The sequence below is a fragment of the Schistocerca serialis genome, chromosome 2 (assembly GCF_023864345.2).
Source record: "Schistocerca serialis cubense isolate TAMUIC-IGC-003099 chromosome 2, iqSchSeri2.2, whole genome shotgun sequence".
Lineage (NCBI taxonomy): Eukaryota > Metazoa > Arthropoda > Insecta > Orthoptera > Acrididae > Schistocerca > Schistocerca serialis.
The window spans coordinates 224,844,589-224,865,400 of NC_064639.1; the positions used below are offsets into that span (position 1 = coordinate 224,844,589).

At 41.4% G+C, this 20,812-nt stretch overlaps 1 protein-coding gene across 1 annotated transcript in view; it reads left to right on the forward strand.

Moving 5' to 3' along the window:
* Window positions 1–6,587: 6,587 nt before the first annotated feature.
* LOC126456971 (UDP-glucosyltransferase 2-like) overlaps window positions 6,588–20,812 on the forward strand; it is a 35,561-nt gene continuing 21,336 nt past the window's right edge. The window contains exons 1-3 of the mRNA XM_050092915.1: window positions 6,588–6,650; window positions 11,346–11,530; window positions 19,348–19,529. Coding sequence (XP_049948872.1) covers window positions 11,354–11,530; window positions 19,348–19,529 — 359 coding nt within the window. The 5' untranslated portion in view covers window positions 6,588–6,650; window positions 11,346–11,353. The remainder of the gene's footprint in view (window positions 6,651–11,345; window positions 11,531–19,347; window positions 19,530–20,812) is intronic.

Sequence of the window (20,812 nt, forward strand, 5' to 3'; positions counted from 1 at the left end):
GTGATGCCGAAACATGTTTGGGTACTGAGAAAAAACGGTGCTTTACATAACTGGTGGACCTCACATCCAACAATTTGAACTAGTTTAAATGAAGTATTCCAGGAAACGAACTGTTCGGAGCTGTTTTTATTTAGGTGAACTAACATTTCTTTCTAACATTACTGCTCGCTTCCCCTTCTTACTGGAAGTTAGAATGCACATCCACAATTTTTTCCTCCCTTGTTACTGAGTATATCTAACTTCCAGGACCTAAACGTGCACAGTTGTGAACTCTTAACGATGAAATTTGCGAGCTGCGTCTGACCAGAAGGCCGAAACCGTTTCGTTATTTCACTTAGTTCACTTCAGTCTCCAGTTCCGAACTGTGGTAACTATCTAGATACGGGTTGGATTTGGTTGTCTAGTGGTAAGAACTCACGGGATTGAATCTCGGTCGACCTGCGGACTTCTCAGTCTTTGTTTTAGCCTCCTCTTCACTCACCTGCAACTGACGTGAGGAGTTGCCAGAGAGCAAAACTTGGTTCGCATTCCCTGGGTGGACAACAGGGGTAGATTAGGGACACAAAAATAGCCAAGGTGGCCATACGAAATAATAATAACAAAATAATAATAATAATAATAATTATTATTATTATTGTATTATTATTATTATTATCAATGGAGATAATTAAATTTGTACAGAACCCTCATAGTGTGTCCTACTCGCACTTGTCCGGTAATTTTCTTTCCATTTATCTCTTGTCTAACTCAACTCGCTGTGGTATTGCCGGTTCCATCTGTGGACTCAAGAACCGTCACCTATTTAATGTTGGCAGTAATTTTGACCAGGCTGCGAATGATCACCTTTACCTGGTTGTGTTGATCTTTATACCTATTCAGTAGGTGAGCGCATCTGTGTAGGCTCGATTTCAAAAGAGCAACTGAAAAGTGTCGTATGTTGGACATTGTTTGTAATTTCCTGAAACTCTTTCCCGTTTCTAAACTGTTTTCACACTGCTTTATTTTTCGAAAAATGTCTAACAAGGAGACAACACGGCAAACGAATTTTTGTATTTTTTATATTTAAGGAACTTGAAGTTCGGAATTGAAAAAGTTTCAAGAAATATCAACTTTGAAGTATTCTGAGTTCCTAAGAACCCTAAAGTAAGTCTTCTTGGCAGGCCGTGTGGCTGCATGGTAGAATGCTCGCCTGCCACGAGAACACCCTGAGTGTGATGCCAAGCATTTCTGGGAAGCGTAGAATATATAAACATGAAAACAGTTAATGTGTTATGGTTCAAATGGCTCTGAGCACTATGGGACTTAACATCTGAGATCATCAGTCCCCTATAACTTAGAACTAATTAAACCTAACACACATCCATGCCCGAGGCAGGATTCGAACCTGCGACCGTAGCGGTGGCGCGGTTCCAGGCTGAAGCGCCTAGAACCGCTTGGCCACTCCGGCCGGCAATGTGTTATGTATTCTTTTAATTTAAACAATCTTTAATAACAATCGTTTATAAGATACCGATAATTAAGACTTTATATTTGCAATGAAAACTGTTTCTTGTAAGTGATATGTAATTTGAAATAAGAAGGCGTGAATTTTTCAGAAAAATGACAACTACAGGGCTATTACAAATGATTGACGCTTCAATCATAAATTCACTGTAACTCCATTCATTGACATATGGTCACGGTACACTACAGATACGTAGAAAATTCATAAAGTTTTGTTCGGCTGAAGCCGCACTTCAGGTTTCTGCCGCCAGAGCGCTCGAGAGCGCAGTGAGACAAAATGGCGACAGGAGCCGAGAAAGCGTATGTCGTGCTTGAAATGCACTCACATCAGTCAGTCATAACAGTGCAACGACACTTCAGGACGAAGTTCAACAAAGATCCACCAACTGTTAACTCCATTCGGCGATGGTATGCGCAGTTTAAAGCTTCTGGATGTCTCTGTAAGGGGAAATCAACGGGTCGGCCTGCAGTGAGCGAAAAAGCGGTTGAACGCGTGCGGACAAGTTTCACGCATAGTGATGTGAAAGATTCAGTGTTTAAACCTCCTCTACCAAGAAACGTGCCAGAACTGCGAGCTCGCATCAACAATGCTTTCGAACTCATTGATGGGGACATGCTGCGCCGAGTGTGGGAGGAACTTGAATATCAGCTTGATGTCTGCCGAATCACTAAAGGGGCACATATCGAAAATTTGTGAATGCCTAAAAAAACTTTTTGACTTTTCGTATGTGTGTGCAAAGCATTGTGAAAATATCTCAAATAATAAAGTTATTGTAGAGCTGTGAAATCGCTTCAATCATTTGTAATAACCCTGTAGATATGTTCTGAAATATTAGTCGCAATTGTGAATAATTTTGATATCAACTGCGTTATTTAGTGAAAGAATAACTATTGGTGATATGAAAATTAGTGCTAGAGGGGGACTCGAACTCAGATTTCTCACTTTTCGTGAGTAGGCGCCTTAAACACTCTGCTATTCGTGCAGGCTTCCAAGGTCGATCAGTACCTCAACATGCCACAGTGTCTACGCCCACTAGTGCCCACAGCTTTGTGAGAATTCTCGCAACAAGGCTAATGAGACAAAAGTGTTCAACGTTGGTAGTATCGATTCAATTTTTTTTTCTCGTATTGAGAAATAAGAAGGAGCGATCTGTTCAACTTGTGGGAAGACTTTCTAAAGCTAATATCGTATAAATATTTCTTTATTTTTAAAATGGCTCTGAGCACTATGGGACTTAACATCTTAGGTCATCAGTCCCCGAGAAGTTAGAACTACTTAAATCTAACTAATCTAAGGACATCACACATATCCATGCCCGAGGCAGGATTCTAACCTGCGGCCGTAGCGGTCCCGAGGTTCCAGACCGAAGCACCTAGGTTTCGACAGACGATGATATCTTCAGGTCTTCAATAAATGTTTGTGACAGAACGTGTTCATTGTGAATTGGAACGTCATGCCAAGTTGTCTTATTAGTGGATAAAATGTAGCAGATTGGCACCAGTGTTGTATCATCAACGAATGGAATATGTCAAGCTAACCTGAACAAATGTACTAGCGTACATTTTGATGAATACTGTTATTGTTATAGCGTAACGATCATCTGTGAGCGCTACATATACGGGTATGACCATGTGTACATGGTGTTTTTGGCTGTAAATGTTTTATTTTTGACAAACCTCTGTATAACGTAAACTCACTCATCGTAAACTATAAGTTACTTCCCGTTCACCTAGAATAATGAAATTTGGCAAGAAGCAACGTTTCACAGTACAAGTAAAGGGAAAATACGAAAACTATTAAATTGTAATTATATAACACGAAAAAATATTTTAACCATTTTTCGTCCGTCTATCTGTTTATATGTCCGTCTGTTAAGACCATTTTTTCTCTTGAACGAATATGCATATCAAGTTCACATTTATGTCACATAATAAGGTCTATGGTGCTTTAACAGTATAAAAATTTTAAACCTCTAAGAGAATGAACTCAAAAGGTACAGCCATTTCTGTGACATATTTTGATACTCGAAAACACACTCGTCAAAACCTATAGGGTACTTCCCGTTGATCTAGAATCATGAAATTTGGCAAGAAGCAAAGTTTCACAATACAAGTAAAGGAAAAACTCTGAAAATTGTTAATTCGTAATTACTTATATATAACACGAAAAAATATTTTTCGCCATTTCTCAACTGTCTGTCTCTATGTCTGTCCATCTGTTATGATCCACTTTTTTCTTGAACAGATTGTCGGGTCAAGTTCAAATTTATGTCACACAATAAGATCTGCGGTATCTTGGCGGCGACAAAATTTTAAGACTCTAAGTCAATGCACTCAAAAGATGTGGCCATTTATGTCAGATACACTACTGGCCATTAAAATTGCTACACCACGAAGATGACGTGCTACATACGCGAAATTTAACCGACAGGAAGAAGATGCTGTGATATGCAAATGATTAGCTTTTCAGAGCATTCGCACAAGGTTGGCGCCGGTGGCGACACCTACAACGTGCTGACAAAAGGAAAGTTTCCAACCGATTTCTCATACAGAAACAGCAGTTGACCGGCGTTGCCCAGAGAAACGTTGTTGTGATGCCCCGTGTAAGGAGGAGAAATGCGTACCATCACGTTTCCGACTTTGATAAAGGTCGGATTGTAGCCTATTACGATTGCGGTTTATTGTATCGCGACATTGCTGCTCGCGTTGGTCGAGATACAATGACTGTTAGCAGAATACGGAATCGGTGGGTTCAGGTGAGTAATACGGAACGCCGTGCTGGATCCCAACGACCTCGCATCACTAGCACTCGAGATGACAGGCATCTTATCCGCATGGCTGTAACGGATCGTGCAGCCACGTCTCGATCCCCGAGTAAACAAATGGGGACGTTTGCAAGACAACAACCATCTGCACGAACAGTTCGACGACGTTTGCAGCAGCATGGACTATCAGCTCGGCGACCATGGCTGCGATTACCGTTGACGCTGCATCACAGACAGGAGCGCCTGTGATGGAGTACTCAACGACGAAGCTGGGTGCACGAATGGCAAAATGTCATTTTTTCGGATGAATCCAGGTTCTGTTTACAGCATCTTGATGGTCGCATCCGTGTCTGGTGACATCGTGGTGAACGTACATTGGAAGCGTGTATTCGACAGCGCCATACTGGTGTATCACCCGGCATGATGGATGGTATGGGGTGCCATTGGTTACACGTCACGGTCACCTCTTGTTCGCATTGACGGCACTTTTTAACAGTGGACGTTACATTTCAGATGTGTTCGACCCGTGGCTCTACCCTTCATTCGATCGCTGCTAAACCGTACATTTCAGCAGGATAATGCACAACTGCATGTTGCAAGTCCTCTACGGGCCTTTCTGGATACAGAAAATGTTCGACTACTGCCCCGGCCAGCACATTCTCCAGATCTCTCACCAATTGAAAACGTCTGGTCAATGGTGGCCGAGCAACTGGCTCGTTACAGTACGCCAGTAACTACTCTTGATGAAGTGTGGTATCGTGTTGAAGCTGCATGGGCAACTGTACCTGTACACGTCATCCAAGCTCTGTTTGACTCAATGCCCGGGCGTATAAAGGCTGTTATTACATCCAGAGGTGGTTGTTCTGGGTACTGATTTCTCAGGATCTATGCACCCAAATTGCGTGATAATGTAATCACATGTCAGTTCTAGTATAATATATTTGTCCAATGAACACACGTTTATCATTTGCATTTCTTCTTGGTGCAGCAATTTTAATGGCCAGTAGTGTATTTCTATTCTCGCAAACTCACTCATCAAAATGTATGGGCTATTTCCAATTGGTCTGGAATCATGAAATTTGGCAGGAAGAGAGGTTTCACAGTAAAAGTAAAGGAAAAAATCGGAAAACTGTGAATTTATAGTTATATCACAAGAAAAGCGTATTGTTGTCATTTCTTATCTGACTGTTCGTCTGTTCATTAAGTAGCGGGTAGACATATCAAGTTAAAATTCATGTCTCATGCCAAGGTCTATGGTCCCTTGGCAATGTAATAAATGTAAGCTTCTGAGTGAGTCCAACGGAAAGATACGGGCATATGTTTTATATATATTGATACTCGCAAACTCAAAACCTATAGGATACTTCTCACTCACCTAGAATCATGAAATTTGGCCAGTAGCAACATTTCACAGTACAAGTAAAGGAAAAAAAAAACGAAAATAGTCTAATTATATCACAAGAAAAATATTTCTTTTGTCATTTGTTACCAGATGTCGAATTTGAAATTAAAAGTAGTCAGCGAATGTTGATGTAACACAGAACATGAAACGCCATATCTATGTGCAGTGATCGCTCCTCGGGATCTGATGATGGATAAATTCCGAAACGTGTCATATGACCAATAAAGTCATTTCTTCCTGATGATTGACTTTTACCATCGTGACCCAGTCAGCCTGAATGGAGAACTACAGATAATTGTAATAACGGTCACCTGCCTCGTGCATGACTTTATGTCTCGTTTACATTATTGAAATTGAAACTGTTTGAAAAATTTCGGAATATCTGGGACCAGTATCGCACCAGTATCCACGTCGGGAACAAGCAAAAATGGACGACGTTCTCGTTTCTCGGAATGGATGAACTGACTGTATACATAATTAAAGTTGTACGAAACCTTCAGATCGCGAGTCCTTCTCGCATCTGGCGAATTTTTTGACCGTCTAGACTGTAATATTTATTTTTACGCTGTACGTTCCTTCAGACATGCATGCATGCCAGTTGTGCAATATCTTTGGAAGGACCGCAGGATTTCTGTTTTTCCTCGTCCTTTATCCCCAGTGAAGTGGTTTTCACCGACTTTATTTAGGAAGATGTCGCCGAAAACGGACAGCTTCCTGCCGGAACACTTTTAATGGTAGCCGCGGTCTTTCGGGAGTACGTATACTGTGTGTGACGACACATGTCGCAACGTAGTGTAAGGCGCGCGGCAGCCGTTTATCGCGCAGGGGCTGGGCTGCTAGCTGCTGGCTGAGACGCTCCAGGGTCACCATGGCGGCGACCCTATAATAGGGTGCCGCTGCGAGACGGCGGCAGTGGCGAACCAGCCGGACCTAAGGAGAGAGGACGCAGCTCGCACCGGACACACCAGCTCACACGGAACGTATGTTATCTCCTGTAGCCTATGCTAGAGCACCACTCTACTCGGAATTCCGAGTACCGATCTGAAGTATCTGTAAACTTGCTAATAGCAATATTAGTTCTGTAAACAGAAACGCCTTTTTCATGTTGCAGTGTAACACTAAAGTTTCAGAAGTGTTTCGCTTTTTGTGTATAAACGCAAAGTCGGTTGATTATTTTCTGGAACAATAGACACACACACACTGAACATTCCTTTAACATAGGAAAATTAAATATTACCTTGCACCCTTTCAGGAATGGTCAGTCTCCTGAACGATTAAAGTGCTTGGTACGGCAGCTGTTTTACAAAAAAAGGAAAAAGGGAAAATTTAGAAACTTGTAGACCTATTTCTATGCCGTCAGTCTTTGATAAAGTATTGGAAAGTCTCTATATACAAGTACTGTATAATGGTACTCCTAATTCGTCGTCAGTGGTGTAGTTTGTTTTTAGAAATGTTTTAACAAATGGAAATGCTGTACTCTCTTTTCCTTGCGGGGCACTGGATGGATTAAACAAAAAGTTTGGAATTCTAGGGGTCTTCATTTATTTAACTAAGGCGTATGATTGTTTTGATCACAAAATGTTATTGCAAAAGTTGGTCTATTACGGATTAAGGTAGTAGGGCTGAGTTGGTTCGTCTCATACTTCAGGAAAAGACAGAAAAACTTCATTTTTCACAGTGTTGAGAAGGGCTATGACGTGGAGTCCGACTGGGGCACTGTTAAGTGTGTGGGGGAGGGGGGGGGGGAGGAAGATTTACCTCTGGGATCAGTGCTGGGACTGCTCCTGTTTCTTATATACATGGTGTTTCAAAATTAGGCCGACAAACTTCGAAGGAATGTAAAAGATGTGTTGAGGAATAAAATGAGGATAGGAACACGTCTCTGGAAACGTCATCCAGTGATAATACAGAGCTTATATGTATGTATATACATGGTGAATCCGAGATTATGATACACACTTTCAGGCATGATGGAGAATGATACATGTATCAGTCTGAGATAATGTGCCCTGTACCGGAAACGAATGAGTTGCAAACTTATAGGCGAGAAACGTTCTGAAAACCTCTGACAGTGGAATATATGTACTGGTACTGTTGTTGCTAAGATTGTATGGTTGGCAACTTTCAGAGATGGTAGTATGGACCAAACTAAGAACAAAATGGCTGGTGAAAATTGGTTCTAAGTTGCGTACCTTAAGAGCTATGAACACTTGTTCAATAGAGGAGATGTGTTTGACAGTAGCGAAGATGAACAAGTGCTGATTGATCCTCAGGTATACATTTTAGAACCTATGTTTACTGTAAATTTTGTTCTTGATTTAGTCCTTGCTATCACCTCTGAAAGCTGTCTACCTATAGTCTTAGCAACAACACTATCGGTACATGTATTCCACTATCAGAGGTGTCAGAACGATTTCACTTATAACTTTCGAATTTTCGTTTCTGGTTCAGTGTCCATTACCTCAAATTGGGACGTTTATCGTTCTCCATCATCCCTGAAAGATTGTAACATCACCAACTAATTACGCAGCATATAATGTACGGTCGCAGGTTCGAATCATGCCTCGGGCATGGATGTGTGTGATGTTAGGTTTAAGTAGTTCTAAGTCTAGGGGACTGACGACCTCAGATGTTAAATCACATAATGCTTAGAGCCATTTGAACCATTTTGAAAGAGTCGGTTTACAGGCTATGTATACAATGCTTGTTGGTGCTTGTGCCAGTAAGCTGCCATTTATAGATAATTTACCAAAATGAACCAAATTTAGCAAAAATGGACGTACTAGCTTATGTTACTACTCATGTTATAAGCGAAACACAAATTTTACAACGAAGTAAATATGTTAATACGGTGGACCTCTAAGCTTCTTGAACGTCACGTAACCTTATAATATTTGTGACTGCGTGCCTTCCCGGCAACACAACATAAAACGTACCTGATATTTGGTATGTTGCACAAAATATGTTTCCTGTCCAGAGAGCCACCAACATCGTACGCCATCGAGGATTCAATTAGTGCCGAAGTAGTTTCACGACGTTTGAACTGTTGTATGAAATATACCAATTCAATTGTTTTCAATGTCTCTGATTTTACGTTTTCGTAATTAGCATGTTCGATTGATTCGTGCCTATACAAGGTTGTAGAAAGGAAGAAATTTTTGAGTCTAACTTTCGGTGATCATAATAATATCAGTTATTTATCGCCGTAGTCCTAACGACCACCGATGATGTTTGAAACAGACTTTCAAGATTATCAATGAAGCATTAACTCTGTTTTAATAATTTCATTACAAACAAATTGTCTCGCAGGTATTTAGCCAGAGTGGTATTAGTCTATGTGTAACATATACTTTTTATCGGTTTAGCACGCATGGTGCCGGCCGAAGTGGCCGTGCGGTTAAAGGCGCTGCAGTCTGGAACCGCAAGACCGCTACGGTCGCAGGTTCGAATCCTGCCTCGGGCATGGATGTTTGTGATGTCCTTAGGTTAGTTAGGTTTAACTAGTTCTAAGTTGTAGGGGACTAATGACCTCAGCAGTTGAGTCCCATAGTGCTCAGAGCCATTTGAACCATTTGAGCACGCATGGTAATGTCCTTTCCTCTGATAAAGCCACTTTATGCTGCAGTTAATTTATGTTGTAATATTTTTTGGACAGGAGATGTATGTTCTACTTTTTGAAACTTTCAGTTAAATTAACTGTTGGGCAGAATATTCAACCAAATATCATTCCTCCAATAATCACAGCAAACAAAGCTTGTCTTTCTTTAGGCTAAGGGATGGACTGACACTTTTAAACCAGTTAATCAATTTTCAATCGAACACGTGAGAACTATTTATTTATTTAATACGAAAATATACTTGACCTTAAAATAATGTGCAGTTATTGTGAACTATTAAATGGCCAAGAGCAGACTTTAAAACATAAACGTCTGTACAAAGCAAAATGCAAAACGATGCTGAATACAATTTTACGAATACAATCAAACACCATGTTCGATAGCAATTCATTTATCATATTCTCACATCATAATGACATCAATATAATTGACGTCGCTTCGGCTTCTTCTTCAGGCTGATTTCTGACCAACAGATGCGATTAGTGCTAGGTGAAGTGTGATGCAGCATCGGCTCTTCCCAGATCTCCGTCGGCATGCATGAAACAAGTAACACAAGCAGTTTGTAATACATGTTGAACAAATAACATTATTACAGTCATAAACCAATAATATTAAATATCGTATTATACCATGTATTGTGAGAGACGATATATCTTTGGTGATGCCTTTTAGGTCCTGTGTCAGTACATATATTTCCTATAGTGCGATTATTTAGTTAATATTCATATATTTAGGTAAAGCTGTCGAGATGAAATGTTTTGGATTAGGTTTAAAATTTTTATTTCTATTTTTTAGAAATATTATGTTACTGGGCAAGTGATAAGGTATTTTTATTACCTTATATGGAAATACTTTCTGAGTCACAGGTTTAGTAATGTGCAATTAACGTCATTTTATATTCTTGTGCTGTAGCTGTACAGGTATTATCCTCAAATTGCGATGGATTTTTCATGATGAATTTCAGTACCTAGTATAAATATTACGCAGGTGAAGTTAGAATGTCTGTCTCATTAAAATTACTTTGGATGAACACCACACATTACTCTTAGCGGTTGTTTTCGTATAATCAATACGTTCTTTCTATGTCATGGTTTCGATTTATAGCCCCAGAAAGTTATGCCGTAAGATGTATTGATATTATGTCGTCAGCTAGAGATTCTGCTAACATAATAACAACAGCGCATCCTGCGAGGGACATCCTGCCACCTCAGCCATTTTGGACAGTAACAGAACGTGTAAAGGAAACTGTGTAACAGTTAGTGTACCCAAGGTCAAGAAATCTGAAAACCACTAAACTATCTCGTCATTCACCGTGAAACTAACATGAATCATTGTCTCCATTCCCCGCCCCCAGTTGGGTCCTGTGTACGTCCATTTCGAACGTCGTAATCGTTCGCCCATCCTCTGTCACGTGCAACGTTATGCAATACGAAGACATCATTACAAACTTTAGAGAAGGCTAAATTTGTGACAGCAATAACAGAGATTCCAGTTACAAAGCGGCAGTAATCCAAATGTCACGACAGCAGCAACATTAAATGTTTTTAATTGCTGTTTCGTGTCTCAGATTTTCCACACTCATAACTGGTGCAAAAAGAGCTACAATAGAGTGGAAGGAAAGGCATTACACTCATTCAGTTGTCGCCAGTACCTCCGCATGACGGTCTTAAATGTCTGCATTATCTCTGAATAGTCCATTTGAAGAAGGAATGACCTCAGGCTGTCCCATTACCACTTCCTCAAATACTCGGGAACTGTGTGACTACTATAATACAGAAGGATGTTGCGAAGTATAAAAAGTATTAACTACAGTTTTCACTTTTTTTCACGACTTGGACTGCCAGAAAGAAACACACGGCGCCCTGTAATTTGTGTCAACGGAAAAAATTACGTCATTCACACTTAGCAAAATATCCAAACTGTTACGCACGTCATATCCGCTGAGGTCTCACATTTTGTTCGTCTTATTCCATCAGTGCCTTAAATGGTACTGCTTTTCACAGACATGATACGCAAAACAGCCACATGGCAGGTACAAGATGAGCTTGTCTTTTGCAGGAGGAACCATGCTGAAAGCGGTTGCAGTGTCACTGTTGGCCGTGGTGACAGCCTGCTCGGCTGCCAGAATCTTGATGATGGCGCCAACCCCGTCGTTCAGCCACCAGCTGCCGTTCCACATCCTGGCCAAGGCGCTGCTCCAGAGGGGCCACCAAGTCACCCTCATGACGACGGACTCGGCGAAGGTACAGGAGCCAATTGTTCATAGCGCAGAGGATGTATAAGCTGACTGCTGCATCAATGATTCGAATCTAATCTCCACTATTATATATTTGAGAAGATGGTACGAACAGTGATAGTTTTTATATCAGTGACGGGCGGCCAGAGCTGACCCATCACAGTTTAGCTACACGTCTAAATCCACCTCGCGAGGTGCCAGGGCTAGCAGTGTATTTAACACTATATTCTTCTAGAATCTTCATATGGATGATGCTCTAAGCCCTCCTTTTCTGACTCCGACTTTTGCTGTTGCACATGGATTAAGAAGAAACGCGAACTGACTGTAATCGACCCTGCAAGTGGAGTAGAAAAGAGTTTGGCACCTGCAATAGTTTAATTTGATAGAAATTAATTTGATAAAGGAAAGTTTCATTAACATAGTGAGAAATGAAAGGGTTGCTTTACCGATCCACAGAATGATAAGTTCTGTCCAAAATAACAATTTGATTTATTATGACTAAACTCAAAAGAATAAACAAAACACATGAAACGTTTACAATACGTCAAATTGGATACTCAAATAAATGCTGTGAAGGTGAAGTTGTCCATAAACTAGATTGTGACATTTATGACCAAGTGGTATGTGGGGCCAATTCTTTGCAATTCAAATCTTAAGAGAAACACCCAGCCAACCCAACATTAATTGCTGCTACAGTAGTGAGAACTCAGATAATGAACACCCAAGACAGAACGACGTTAGAAAAGACGGGAACAGGCGCGCTCTGCTGACCTCTGATTGTCACATAACAGAATTCCCTGATTTGCCGGTGCTGCGGACATACATTACCAAGCTGTCTTCTTAACTGCAAGGACACGATCTGGTGTATCGGAGGCGATGGATGGTTGCTTCGATGTCCCGTCGTGGTGATGATAATGTTGCGAGTATAGCCCGAAACTAATTATCCTGGTCTTGTTCTTCCAGGCTAAAGACTTCCTAGCAACACAAATACGCCTCTGAGGGAGACGAAGAAGGCTCGCTACACGATCACTGACGGTACAGTGATTGATTTTAACGAGTGAAGTCACACAGTAACTCCGATACAGTCAACTTTAGCCAAAACTGTTCAAGACGGACAACATAGGCCGCTTATACGCAGAACGCTCAACTGCCAGCTGTACTCGGAAAGTAATGTTGAAGTCGAAACTTCAGCAACTTCGTCAAACAGTTACAATTAAATGAAAGTATATTAGACAGCCCACGAAAGGCAGGCTGTCCAGAGCAGCAAGAGCTCAGTCTTGTAACCTACTCTGACCGAAAGACGAGAGGCGACTCTCTTCAAGAGCACCCATACAAGCCAGACACAGAACATTCCCGGCCCAACGACAGTGGTCCAATTAGCAACTCGAAAACCGGCGGAAAATTCCACTCTATTGCCGAAGCACTACTATTCCACCAATGGAGATACTTGGAGCCAATTTCTGCCGTGATTTTGCTACGTCACGGAGCTATCCCCTGAGCAAGCCAAGCACAGTTATGATTTTGCAGAAAACGCGGGAATTTGCCCACAAAGATTGCCTGGGAACACAAGTCATTCCCATGCCTCGCTGGTAGCCCGTCAGAAAGTGTTTTCACTAAGTTTCTGCGAAGTAACGGAACCTCTAGCCCCAGTCGCTCCTTCAGGCCCTGTGTGCGTGTCGCCGCCGCTCTTATGACAATGTCGGCATCTGGAAAGCATCCACTCGACTCCCTCACATCCGTCGGCATAACCCTTTCAAGATCAGCAGAACCCGCCTGTCACTGGACTACCCGGGTGACGGAAGACGCTACATGGGAAGTCCGCGTGTGAAGCAATAGCAACTTTTCACCACATGCAATTAGAGAGGAAAATATTCATATCTTCTGAGTTCTCAATACTAGCCTTGTAATGAAAATACTCGGCCATACTTCTCCAAATCGAATTACTCAGAGTAAGATATAAATATGAGAGGGGACAAGTCATTGTCTGCATCTAAAGGCATGCCACCTCTCAACATGTACACGATTACTCGACAATTCACACTTATATGTTTGGCAGTGGCTTCACAGAAACACTATCAAACTGTTTATCGACATCGCCATTGTCTAATAGCACGTGGTAAAAATGAACACCTATTTCCCGTGCGAGCTCTGATTTCTCTTTTTTTTGTTATGGTGGTCATTTTCCCCTACGTGGAAGGGAGTCGAATTCACAGGAGAAAGTTGGTGATAAAATTTTTGTGAAAATATCTCACCGCAACGAAAAAGGTCTCCGTTTCAATAATTGCCACACCAACTCGCTTATCATATTCCTAACACTCTCTCCTCTAATTCGCAGTAATACGGAACGAACTGTCCTTCCTTGAAGGACAAGCGATTTGTAGATAGTTTCTTTAATATTAAGGTAATCTTCATTCATGTTCAAAAATTATGAAAGAAAGCAACTTTCGCATGTTGTGTGACTTCCAATAACATAGCTCGATGAAACTTGGACCACACATAGAAAGAACTGCTTGAGCATAGTACAGCCGATAACTGTGAGAAATACCAAATGAGACCAACAGAAATGACACTTTGATTCAAAGACAGCACAATTAAATCAGTAATTTTTTTATCTGCTTCTCTGAGCCAAGTTATATCATTCTGCATAGAAAATAAAGCAGCCCAATGTTTCCTTGCAGCCAAAAAAGCGCGATAAGTCTGGTTAAGTCCAGAAAGTACGTAAGTCTGGGACTACCGCTATTTCTATACTTAATATTGATACTGTCGTCCACTTCTACATCTTTACCGAATGCCAAGTGAAAAACGTGGCCGGCCGCGGTGGCCGAGCGGTTCTAGGCGCTTCAATCCGGAACCGCGCGACTGCTACGGTCGCAGGTTCGAATCCTGCCTCGGGCATGGATGTGTGTGACGTCCTTAGGTTAGTTAGGTTTAAGGAGTTCTAAAGTTTTAGGGGACTGATGACCTCAGATGTTAAGTCCCATAGTGCTCAGAGCCATTTGAACCATCTGAATTTGGAAAAACGTGCGAAAGGAGACAGCATCTTTCATTTAAAACACTACATCAATAACAGTCTATCAAAGGACGTCACGGCTATCCGATGGCTGGCTGGAGCAAAACATGAACCAGACGGATGTACGAGTTCTCATAGCACGTAACAGAAACCAAATATTTTATGATTATTGTGGAGTTTTTTCCCATAAGGGGACATTCATTCATACCAACCGACGGTGATTTCGGGGTAATAAAGAGGTTTTTAAGACAGGATGACAGAATTTATCAACCAGAACAGGTGTGCGAATTAATAATACATTCAAGTTCCAAACTTAAATACACCATTACAGTGGCAGATTTGTGTGATATCAGAAATTTCAGACTGGTGTCCTAACCGCTGCAAGAAGAATGTATATTCTACAGAAAGTATCAATCTTCCACAACATCAGAAGATCCAATTCCAGAAATCAAGTTTTAGGCACTTCAAATACTTCAGCAACTTACCGGATACAGTTATTGCTTAGAATTCTCCAAAGGTTTGGTGCAACACACATTCAACCAGAAAGCCATAGGACATAAATTAGTGATCCAGTAAGCCTTCCATTCGACAAGGCCTGTGAGAACATAAACCTCAATTAAACAAAATGTAGCCATATTACGAAGATACTTAAGTATTTTCCTGAGGAATACAAACTATGTTAAAGAAATCTTACAGAAAAAGGGCACTAATTTTGTTATGTAAATTAAAATGTGTTCTTTTACGTCATTTTAAATTCGTAATTTTGCTTAGTGTCATTATCATCAACAATCTTGAAAAAAGTGATGAAGATCAGAAAGAAAGGACATAAAACGTATTCTTCAAATTAGGTTAGTGTAAATTTAACTAATGTGCTAGTGTAAGTTACGGGTGTACTACTTTTTTATTAACATGCGAGTACTTCATGTTTCAGATGCTTGCGTTTGTTGTAGCAGGCCTATTAAAAATTATAATAGCATACATTTAGAATCCATACAGTACAATGGTAATTTTAGAAACAACGTAAATCCTACAACTTTAATAATTTATTGCTGTTCTGGAGCTACTAATTATGGATTATAGGACTTAACAGTGCTGAAAGAGACTATTCTTTGTTATCATACACATAGAAAAACATTTGATATTCCTATTTTTGATGTGAAGTCAGTTATTTCAAGCTTTTTTTGCTTTCCTGGGCTTAAGCAGTTTCGAAAATTACTGATTCAGTTGCACTGAAGGTACCGCGATTTCAGATGGTCCGCTGGACATTACTAAAGTAGGGACATCATGGTTCTTAATAGGGTGAGTGATCACCACAGACGGCAGTGCATGCTGTGCGACGTGCGCCGAAGCTTGTCACGAGGTTGGCAAGGAGACCTTGTGGTACGGAGTTCCAACCCTCCAACAGCTAACAAATTGACGTATAGGAGCCCTCATGTGGTCGACGGGATTTTAAGACGGGGCGGGGGGGGGGGGGGGGGTGGAACGCACAGGCCAGTACATTCTCCGAATATCCTCTCGTTCCAAGAGCTCCTGAACTGTGTAGTTCCGTAGTTCGATGCTGTCGCTTATTTTCATTCATAAAAGTGAATTTAGGGTCGAATGCAGCCATGAAACGTTGCCTGTTGAGCGTCCCTTTTTCACTGATTTGGTCTCCCAACACCATAACACCTGGAGCACCGAAACGATCATGTTCGACGAAGTGCCTGGTTGCATTACGCCCCCTCATAGAGCGAGAGGTGGGAGCAGGACAATGAACACTATTCCAGTTTCGTCTGTTTTATCGGTTGACGGTGATTTCGATGTACATCTTGAGAAGACACGACTGCAGGGAAAGTAGCCACGCTATTTTATTTTTATTGTTTTTGTTAAATTTTATGCTGGTAACTTTGAGAGGTCCTTGTACAGTAGTCTGATGACGAAGTCTTCGAAACGCGTAGTGTTTTTACACTGTAAATGAGTGGTTGAGCTGACATTTTAACATTAATGGAAAGTTGGTGTTCTAGAGCAAGGGATCAAGAGGAAGAGTAGCATCAAGGTAGAATCGTCTACTGGTTGCCACTGATGTATAGTCGGCAAATGACAGAATGTGACAAAAGAATTCTAGTATTCTTGAAGCTCTATAGTGGGGAGACATGGATGAGAACCAGTGTGCTGGAGAGTGGAGAGACAAATTTTCGGTAGAGTGATGAGATTCGGTGATGACATTCGGGGGACTCTTTCGGTGGAGACACTGAAGTAAGAGTGATGGTTAGTGATGATACTTTCGAGAGACTTCTTGTTGGAACTTTATTTCAAGACTTGGGAGTCAGGACTTCGTCCCCATTTGCACTTACAACTTCAGTCCACTCGATGTTGTTCTGCATGCAATTCCAGTTTTTGTTGGGTTTCATTCCAGTCCAATACTTATTCTCAGGAGTGTTCAACTTTATTTCCTTCCCTCCCCTGATGCTGGTTTTGCAGTCAGATTCCAATGATGGTTTGAATTTTAACTCTGTTGCGAATGAGCCATTCTCGTTGTGCCCCCATAATCAGGTTAAGATCTCAGAATGAAATTTTCACTCTGCAGCGGAGTGTGTGCTGATATGAAACTTCCTGGCAGATTAAAACTGTGTGCCGGATCGAGACTCGAACTCAGGACCTTTGCCTGGGCAAGTGCTCTACCATCTGAGCTACCCAAGCACAACTCACGCCCCGTCCTCACAGCTTTACTTCTGCCAGTACCTCGTCTCCTACCTTCAAAATTTACAGAAGCTCTCCTGCAAAACTTGCAGAACTACCACTGTCGAGAGAAAGGATATTGCGGAGACATGGCTTAGCCACAGCCTCGGGGATGTTTCCAGAATGAGATTTTCACTCTGCAGCGGAGTGTGCGCAATATCCTTTCTTTCAGGAGTGTTAGTTCTGCAAGGTTCGCAGGAGAGCTTCTGTAAAGTTTGGAAGGTAGGAGACGAGGTACTGGCAGAAGTAAAGCTGTGAGGACGGGCGTGAGTCGTGCTTGGGTAGCTCAGATGGTAGAGCACTTGACCAGACAAAGGTCCCGAGTTCGAGTCTCGATCCGGCACACAGTTTTAATTTGGTTAAAATCTGATTCTCTGGATGCCGCCTCTTTAATACGGCCCCATGAAAAACTTCACATGCCTCATAATGCTGCTATCTGAAAAGTGAACGCGCCGTTTCCGCTGGGGCTCCTCGGAGCTATTGCTCTCGGCCTGCAGTGAAGGAAATGGCCATTCGACCGTCAACAGTTGTCATTCATCCGTTACGCACTGCCCCGTCGCAGAGGTGAGAGGCAAGACAACAGCAAGAGACACGTCGCCACAAAGCGACGGCCCCGATAACCAACTCTGGGCCGTCGACGGCCGAGTCAAGACTTTGGTGAGGTCTAACTGACAAGGCAGCTTCTCAGAGAAACCGTTTGCGCCGTGTCTGCCCAGTACAAGCGCAATCTTGTTTTTTAAAATATGTTTTGATGTTAATGATACAGCCTGTTCGAGACCCTACGCATACCAGCCACCTGCACAACAGATCTGCCAGGCGGGTCCCGGACCTTCTAGGGGCCAGCCTGTCGGCTGTCAAGCCGGCAGCCACCAAGAGGCGTCAGATGCTCGGCTAGAGGCCTCGACGCGCACGAATTAGTTTATTAAGAATAGACACGTCACTCAAAATAGTGAGTGGAGTATTATGCGTCGGACAGCCAAATTAAGCCCACCCACAAACCACAGAAGGTAATTTTCACCGAGCAAGCTTCTGGGCCAGGCACCGAGAGCTGCAGCTGTTCCACAATCAGGGGCTTACTACGGTGAATTCAAGAAGATGCGTCGCAGTCCGCCGTCAGCTGCGCCACCGAATCGCCCTCCGGGGGAACCGCAAGACTCCGAACCACTGGAAATCCGGACTTGTCACTTGCAGTCTAGTCTTAGACGGAAGCACTTGAGATTTCACGACATCCAGAAACAGATAGACCTAGTATGTCAATATCGATAATTTTTGAGAGGTGCACTTGAGACCTGAAAATGGCATATTGAATTGCCGAAACCGATAGCAGAAAATAAAATAAAAAAATAAAAATCTGCACTGCAGTTTGACGAATTTCTTTGCTAAATATTAAAAAGAATCGGGGTAAAAGAGTCATCTTGTCTAATACCAGTCCTTGATCATGCTAATTTCAGTGAATACCAAAATAAGGTTATTAGTAACTGAGTAACACATTTCTTCATTTAAGTGTTTTACTTCTCCCATGAAGTTACTACAAAAATTTATAAAAGTCTAAAAAAAGAGTTACTACACCATATATGAAGCAAACTACTTTCTACATTGTAAGGCTCTAAAATACTGCAATAGACTACAGTACAGAAAGAAAGGAACGTGCCACAAGGAAGCCTTTTACATCTATAAATATGGGGCGTATTACTACCATTTATCAGTTTAGCTGGGATCCTGTCGAAAATGAAATATGCTGAATGAGGCACGCGTTTCTGTACAACAACTTCTCCATCTCTGAGTGGATACTGCAGTTCCTTTTGAATAATTCCATGCTATTAAACACAAACGAGAAGAGGTATTACATATATAGGGATGTCAGAGCGAGAATTCGGGAACTCTTGAACAACGGCGTACGTAAAGTTCGTAAACAGATATTGCAGATCTCTCTGACTACACTCTTCTAGGATAAGAATATTCTTTGTGCACGCCCTGAGTTCTTAAATCTACCATAATTCTTTTGTTCTTAAAAATGATTAACATCTCTATGTCTTTCAAAATGTTTTTGCAGCGAAAGGGAACTATTTGAAACCTGAATTTCTTTCTTGTTTCAGATATCTCACGAAAACTATACGGAGATTGACCTATCAGTGTCTTATAACTACGTTCGAGAAGCGTATGATTTTTTGAAGACGTACCATCAGCCACCAACGCAGTCTGTTACTATGCTACGCTACATATCCCATGCAGTAGCCGACATGGAGTTCAACGATTCTTCGGTGCAGAAGTTTATGAGGTAACTGCAATTCTTTAGCAATTATTTTCCTTCCATACATATAGCTCAACAACGCACTTAATACCCTCCGTTGGCGGACAACCAGTTCTGCATATTCTGCATACAGCTTTTGTATAAAGCTTTTACGTGTTATTGCAAGCAGCACAGAAATATTATGAAACAGTATGTGTTAAGGTAACTTGTCATTTACGCCGTTGAGTAGATCAGTAATAAGACTGTTATTCGGTTATCCCGAGTGTTGTCATCTCTAACATCAGTCAGTTTATGGTCTCTGTTCTATAAATGTTTGTTCCAGACGTCTTGACATTTTACGGTCTCAAAACATTAAGCATTCAGTTATGTTCAATCTGTTTTGTGACGCCGTATACCTGTAGTTCATTAATTTACTGCCTCAAACTATTCCTTTCAGAAAGAATCAAGCAACCAATTTTCTCATTTTCGTCAGTTCGTAGAGATATACCCCTTCCCCCAAATTAATTACACTTTCGTCCCAGTTGTTAAATCATCCCTGAGGCCCATAATTAGTTATCTGATCTGTTGAACTGATCCATTCTCTGCTAAAGTTTTTCTGATGTTAATGACAGTAACATCTTGAAAAAAAAATCCTTTTTAATCTGATTTCATTGCTTTAAAAGTCACTCACAATGGTACAAGTATTTGAATCTGAGCAATGCAGTCATCTTGTCTACGCACTCTCGACAGTAAGTTCCTTGATTGGCTGAATGTCGATTCCTTCTTTTACAGCATATAAATTTGGGGGAACTCGAGTATAAAAGTGCCTCGAAATCAGTGACTCAAACACAAAAAAGTAATCTAAACTAAGTAATTGACTTTACAGCCTCCTTTATTTTGACATTTGCCCATTGTGTGTCCTGGTTAATAACTAATGTTAATCTGAAAGACTTGTTAGAGTATTTCCAAAATAAGTGGCGCTGATAATTCTTTTTATTTTTTTGTAATCACTTTATTGCCAGCCGCATAAATTAAGCCCATGTTTCTGTTATAGGGTATCACTTTCATATATAGACGTTTTGTCAAACCCAGCAACTTTGGCTTTGAACAACTCTCCATGTTTACATTTCTGCATATACACTCCTGGAAATTGAAATAAGAACACCGTGAATTCATTGTCCCAGGAAGGGGAAACTTTATTGACACATTCCTGGGGTCAGATACATCACATGATCACACTGACAGAACCACAGGCACATAGACACAGGCAACAGAGCATGCACAATGTCGGCACTAGTACAGTGTATATCCACCTTTCGCAGCAATGCAGG